At 41.3% G+C, this 6,713-nt stretch overlaps 1 protein-coding gene across 1 annotated transcript in view; it reads right to left on the reverse strand.

The window, feature by feature from the left end:
• Nucleotides 1–840: 840 nt before the first annotated feature.
• Nucleotides 841–6,713, reverse strand: part of capn12 (calpain 12) — a 12,905-nt gene continuing 7,032 nt past the window's right edge. Inside the window, exons 7-22 of the mRNA XM_034603316.1 lie at nucleotides 6,204–6,289; nucleotides 6,015–6,092; nucleotides 5,732–5,922; nucleotides 5,388–5,635; nucleotides 5,288–5,299; nucleotides 4,163–4,242; nucleotides 3,786–3,908; nucleotides 3,484–3,520; nucleotides 3,317–3,388; nucleotides 3,163–3,208; nucleotides 2,848–2,909; nucleotides 2,495–2,563; nucleotides 2,066–2,144; nucleotides 1,873–1,989; nucleotides 1,709–1,761; nucleotides 841–1,610 (exon numbers count right to left, since the gene is read on the reverse strand). Of these exons, the coding sequence (XP_034459207.1) occupies nucleotides 1,584–1,610; nucleotides 1,709–1,761; nucleotides 1,873–1,989; nucleotides 2,066–2,144; nucleotides 2,495–2,563; nucleotides 2,848–2,909; nucleotides 3,163–3,208; nucleotides 3,317–3,388; nucleotides 3,484–3,520; nucleotides 3,786–3,908; nucleotides 4,163–4,242; nucleotides 5,288–5,299; nucleotides 5,388–5,635; nucleotides 5,732–5,922; nucleotides 6,015–6,092; nucleotides 6,204–6,289 (1,380 nt within the window). The 3' untranslated portion in view covers nucleotides 841–1,583. The remainder of the gene's footprint in view (nucleotides 1,611–1,708; nucleotides 1,762–1,872; nucleotides 1,990–2,065; nucleotides 2,145–2,494; nucleotides 2,564–2,847; nucleotides 2,910–3,162; nucleotides 3,209–3,316; nucleotides 3,389–3,483; nucleotides 3,521–3,785; nucleotides 3,909–4,162; nucleotides 4,243–5,287; nucleotides 5,300–5,387; nucleotides 5,636–5,731; nucleotides 5,923–6,014; nucleotides 6,093–6,203; nucleotides 6,290–6,713) is intronic.

Below are 6,713 nucleotides of genomic sequence, written 5' to 3' on the forward strand. Positions count from 1 at the left end.
TATGGAGGCATGTTATGTTTTTTCAGCTGTTTTATTATGTCTGAAGATTCGGTCACAATTGACTTCAGTTGTATTGGATTCTGGACTCAAGTGAAAAAGACAGAAAATATTTACCTTTTAGAGGTTTGCACCTGGGAATCTTTGCTATAGTTGAAAGAGGTATCTTTAGAATACTGGTTGGTTTTGGGGATACTGGTGAAAAGAATGAAACCTCCCTGTATAGTGGTAGTCAACAGGGCCCCACACTGAGTAGCCATGAGAATCACTCTCTGTGGGTCCTTCCTGTCTCGCTCTCCTCTCTCCATCACAATGTAGATGGACGGTTGCCGAGGGCAACCTGTGTGTACTCACCTAACGATGAACAGGAATTAGTGTGTGAGCAAAGGTGCTATTAATAGAAACGTGTAGAAAGGACATTTGTGTTGTGTGTGTGTGTGTGTGTGTGTGTGTATATGTCAGCCGGTGTGTAACAGGGAGAATGAGGCTGAGGATTGTGAGACTCAGACAGTTACTAGAGAGAACAGGAGGGGGGAGAAAGAATGAGGGATGGATGGAGGGAGTGAGGGAACGTAGTGGAGGAGGGGGCGATTGTGTGTTGACGCTGTACGTGGCGTCAGTGCGATAAGAATAGAGATGGTGCGTGTAACGCTGCTGAGACATCACCCTCACACCCTCAGTGGGGCAGGCAGTAGCTACTCACTGAGTGTGTGTGTTTCAATGAGTGCAAGCATTCGCTCAGTTATTACCCAGGGTATGATCATGCGTGTACCGATGAGTAAACTGTTGGGGTAGCAGTTATTTTTCTTCAGTTGTATAATTGCAGTTGTGTGTCATTTTATTAGAAGTTTTAGAAACACATTTTCTATTCTCAGCTGAAGCAATAAACAATTTCTTTTACAAAAAAGAGCAACTTGAGAATATGATGAATGCTTTAGGAGATGGTTTAATAATGTGGATTATATTCAGGTGTTCAAAGCAATGTCAAAGCACTTTCTTTTATTTGATCATCAATGCTTTTGAAAGATGGCAAAGAGAGTTAAGACAGCTTTAAACTTATATGTAATAATGTAACGCTATTATTTTACTTAATATTTTGACAGTTTATTAAAATATGATAGTATATGTAATGAGTACTTATATAATAGTATTACAATAGAATACATACATTTAAATGATGGGGCTACAAACTCTGCATAGATGGATTATGAGACAGTGGGTTGCTGGACTGTTAAGTGGTGTAGCCGTCATCTCGTCCATCTTTATATACGGTCTACACTTCAAACAGAGGCTCTGGCCCATGGGCCCCTGAGCCTGGCTCCTGTTGGCCGTCATCCAGCAAGAACTCTACATTTTAAATCAAGACTATAGCGAAATGTATGAGAATGGTTGAAAGATGAAGCTAGATAAAAAAAAAAATTTAAAAGGCACAGCAAAGCATAAACTGTCATAGCCATAGTTGTAATAAGGAACATTTAAAAAGAACAATAATAATAAAGAACAGTTTTGCAGTCTTGTGAAATTTGTTTCTGTTTTGGAATCAACAGCCTTCAGTGACTGTGTGGAGACGTCTTCATGAAGCATCTTCACAGCATCACAAACTGCAGGAGCCACTATAGAGGGACAGCAGATGGACGGGGAGCGAAGTCAAAAACTGGTTCAGGTCAAAGTCACTGTGAACATGATAGATCATATGTCACCAGATACTCACAGCATTGATCCCTTTGCTTTTCACCTCCTCACTGGTCTGTGAATCATACAGAGCTGAGGGGAAGAGGAAGGAAATGACTGCATCCAGTGTATTCACAAAGACTCAGTAATCATAATTGTATCATGAGATATATAAAAAGATTTGTGTGTGTGTGTGTGTGTTACCAAAGAGCTTGCGCAGTCTGGTGAAACATGACACAAAACTGTGGAAGGGCATGTGAAGCTCTCCGGACGCAAAGCGCTCAGACAGCAGCTGAATTACCTTTCCATCACACTGCATTCCTGGAAAAAACAGACGTGAACCAAGGTGTGAAGTGTGTGTGTGTGTGTGTGTGTGTGTGTGTGTGTGTGTCCGTACCGACAGCTTCCAGTGCTGAGGTGAGCTCAAAGGGGCTCATTGTCCCAGAAGAGTCCATATCAAACTGGAAAAAGATGGACTGAAAGAGAGAGCGGGATTAATATAAGTAATAATGACACACACACAAAGACCCAGGGAGACTCATTGACATAATGCATTCCCTAGCCCCTTACCCTAACCTTAACCATCACAACTAAATGCCTAACTAACCCTAACCCCAAACCTAATTCTAACTCTAACCCTCAAACAGCCCTTTGAGTTTGTGAGGACCAGCCAAAATGTCCTCACAACGTCACGATGTCCTCACAGTGATGGTATTGAACCAAAATTGGCCCTTATAACTAAAGATAGACGCACGCACGCACACACACACACACACACACACACACACACACACACACACACACATAAACACACACTGTGCTGTACCTGCAGTTTGTGCACACTGGACAGCAGGGTCTCTGCTTGTTCCCGGCTGAGACGGGAGCTTCCTTTAGTCTGCACACAGAGTTAGGGACGTCTCAACAGGACAGAGGACAGACAGAAGAATTTTTACAGTAAACATTTAGGCAACATGATGACTCAACCCTGGGACCGAACTAGGTCAAAGGTGTGAATCTGGCTGATCAAGGTCAATCACATTTTTACCAGCAACAGCTGTAACGTTAACGTATCAAAAACTCATTAAATCTCCAAACTCAATATATATATATTGTGCAGTCAAAGTTGAGCCTGGGTTGTAAGGAAGTACAGGGAGGCTGGAGTGTGAGACAGAAGGATACGTCCTCTCCAAAGATGAGCTGTCTGCACGTCTCCAGGGGCAGATGGTAATCTCTGTCGAGAGCTGTGAGGAGATTGATGAGGAGAGAGAGAACATTGGGCTAAATTAGATTCATCTGAAGAAAGTTGAAGGTGAGGACAAGTGTAGTCACTTTCATTACTTAACCAAACTCCGCTCACTTCAGGCTGCAGCTGTGAGCCTCTGTCTAGACTGCTGACCTCTGAGAAGCTAGACCACTTCCACACTAACACATCAGTACTTTGATCCCATCTAGTGGCCACTACAAGTATCGCAGCAAAAAAAAAGTTACTCTCACCTGAGTTCAACATTTTCATGAACATCTTCGCGTTCAGTCTGTCATCCTGCGGGGAAAGATAGAGAAATAAATCACATTTGATTGTTTAAGCAAACGCATCAAACTCCAACTTTTATTTGATAAGGAGATGACGCGGAGGATGAGGATTTCTTACAGGTCCGGTCTCCTCATCAAAAGTCTTCTTAACTCTGCTGTGATCCTCCGGGGTGACTGGAGTCGCCATAACCTGATCAGCACAAACAAAGCATAAACAAACTGCATGTGTTTTGGTCGTCTATTGTTTTCAGGTTTTTTTTATGTACAGACCAAAGCTGAACTCACCGGGAGGAAGCCAGAGGAGCAGGTGAATTCCTGAGTCCTGCAGTAAAAACACCACATCAAATCGCTAGCGAGGATCTTTTAAATTTAACCTTTGTACAGTTTGAACAGTTTGAATGACAAATAAATAAAAATCTATAAATAACGTTTGATATTGATACATTAGGATTAATTGGTGAAGTTAATTACAATTCCTGTAAATTGGAAATACTACACCTAAGTCCCATACTTGAGTTCATGCATATTATAACTTGCCACAAGTTCGAGTGTTTTAGGATCTCAATGATAAATTTCCTGGATCTCACCCCAGAGTGTTTCCAGTCTTGGAGAAAATGCGGACAAAGAAATCTCCGGGCTTGTTGGGTCGATAGGTGGATCCCACGATGATGTAGTTACCCGGGTCCAGATGCAGCTTCCTCCACACACCCCTGTGGGACAAAGTTAATGAGATATATTGAACAGCTGCCACCATCAGAACCATGTGCAATAATGTCTACTGTTCAGTGTGGTTATGATCTGTCTCTGTTGTGATATCTGTTTGCATATTGTCATATTTTTGTGGGGTTTTAGATAATACAGTTTTATTTGATTGTATTTAAATTCTACAGCACGTTTACATAAAAAAATAATCATAAAAATATGACAAAGTTCGAAATATAAACTAATAATCAGTAATCTTTACCTCTGAGACTGATATTTCCCAGAACGACCCACAGGGCGATTGTTCACGAAGAAGTCGTGGCCCAGACACACATCCTGGAGCTGTACGGATCAATGGAAAGTTCAGTAACACAAGTTTGATTGTATGAATCAGATACAAATGAAATACTCACTGGTTTCAACTGGTACCTAAATGTAGGTGCAGCGGAAGAAAGGACTTTGAGGAACAAAGGAAAAACCACTGGGCATCTCCCAAAAAAGTATTTTATCAGCAATGTATTTATTTTGTAAGTAGAGAGGAAAAAGTCCCACATCATGTGACAGCACACACACCTTACACTCACTGTGAAATCAACACAAATAGGTTTTTGTTGTTTTATGAATGTGTCAGGTACGAACAAATATTCAATACTATAGACCCATTTCTTTATTATGACACACACAGTGATAATTAGTCCTTCTCGTATGGCTGTGATTAACTGCCTCTCTTTTATATATATTGTATTTTCTCCTACACAAAGTAATAATGTTTTTCAATGAGTGAAACTGCAACATGAAATTTAAATAACACAGTAATGATAATGTACGTGGGCTGTGATATACCGTGTCTGTTCTCTCTTTCTTTATACATTAACGAGTCAGAGTTACAGTGTAATTAAATATAAAGTAAGAATGTTAACACAATATTTACCAGATGTTAGTTTGGTCTTGTTTCTGATCTGTATCTTGTAGACGACCATTTTTTCACAAAAACAATTTTTTTTAATCTATTTGTTCAATGTTTTCTTCCCGTGTACCATAACCAGTCTGTATTTCAATATTACTTTATTAACACAACAGAATTACACTGCAAGTCAGGGTTTGTATTATAAAGTCTCATATGATGTTCCTCCTCTATAAAGTTTTTAAGAATATAAAGGCATCATGTATTTTTGGGATACAACAACAATCTGCATTTTCACCTCAGGAACTTTCCCAAGGAACTAGGAACCTTTGCAGAAAATCATTCCCCCCCCACCAGAAGGTCCCTGCTTTGGGGGTAGCAACAGGAAGCTCTGTGGTGCGGCTGGCAGCACTCGCAATGTGTGGTGGGGATATGTCTCAGACTCATAATCTGTATTTGGATGCTTTGAACATGTTTACTCACCTCATCAGGAACCTGCAAAAGAAATACAGAGAAACATATAAGTATCACTAGAATAAAATGGCTGAGCTCCATCATGCTGAATGAATGGATAGTATCTGACCTTGTAGATGTGGAAAGCTACGTAGAGGAAGTTGAGTTTATCCTTCTGCCTGCGATTCTTCTGCAGCAGCTCCACCAGCACCGTGCACTGTTTGGCTTTCTGCTTCTGCTTCTCCACTCTTTTCTTCTCCTCCGGGGTCACCTCCACCTCGTCGTCTTCATCATCCTCGTCCTCTTCCTCTTCTTCCTCCTCGGTCTGGTCCTGCTCTCTGAGAATCAACTGGAACTGAGGATTCTTCCAAAATGTCTCTGAGAGGGAAAAAAACACAGCAGGAGTGTGATCACAGGGATGATCCAGGTACAGCTTGAATGCATATTTGTTCATATGTGAAGCTTTAAACATACTGTGGTATCTGCGGCTGCCACCAGCAGAGCTCCCCGGTACCCAGAGTCCTTCATGTTCACTGATGGTCCAGGCAGCCTGGGATGCAGGCGTGGATGGAGAGGCAGGTGCGTTTGCCATGTCAAGAGAGTCAGGATTCAAGCTGCAGAGCTCCACGATGTTGAAGAGGCGGCAGAAGTCCTCAGCACTGATCCTGATGACGGTGTGACAGTAATAATGAGGGTTTCTGTTTGTGAGAGTTTGTATGGTGCTGTAAACTGGGGTGTTTTACTTTCTGCCACTTACCAGAACTCTCCATCTTCTCTCTTTTTCAGGTCGATACGCTCCTTCTCTGCTTTGTCCACAGCGTCCCACTCTTTAGCCCTGAGGTCACAGAGAGAAACTCAGCATCTGTGGAGCCTCCGTTATCTGTGAGTGTGTGAGTGAGTGAGTGTGCTCTGCTTTACAACGTGCACAAACAGGAAGCTTCCTCACTTGTCGCTCCAGGGTCCACGATACTCCACAAATCCCCAGGGGTTCCTCAGCCTCAGCAACAAAATCTCATTCGAGGCATTTTTCACCTGAAAGGCCAGGAGGCATTCAAGTAAAGTAACGTGTGAGTAAGAATCTGAGTGAGTGACACGAGATTAGACGAGATGAAATGAGACAAAACGAGATTAAACAAAATGAGATTAGACAAGACGAGACAAAACAAGATTAGATGAGATGAGATTCTATCAGAGGAAATCAGATGAAGCGAGAACAGATCACATTTCCATTACATTAAATTGGATTAAATTAGATGACATTGAGGTGAAATTAGTTTAAATTACATAACTTCTTCAGTATGTAGGTTTTTTTATTCTCATGAATTTCAAAGATATGAGATAAAATGCTGTAAGGAAAAAGGATTTGTTGTCAGTCAGATTTTATTGGATGGAATTAGGTGAGAATGTGAAGATGCAATGGAATTAAAATAAATCACATTAGATGATATAAAACATT

The sequence above is a fragment of the Hippoglossus hippoglossus genome, chromosome 13 (genome assembly GCF_009819705.1).
Source record: "Hippoglossus hippoglossus isolate fHipHip1 chromosome 13, fHipHip1.pri, whole genome shotgun sequence".
Lineage (NCBI taxonomy): Eukaryota > Metazoa > Chordata > Actinopteri > Pleuronectiformes > Pleuronectidae > Hippoglossus > Hippoglossus hippoglossus.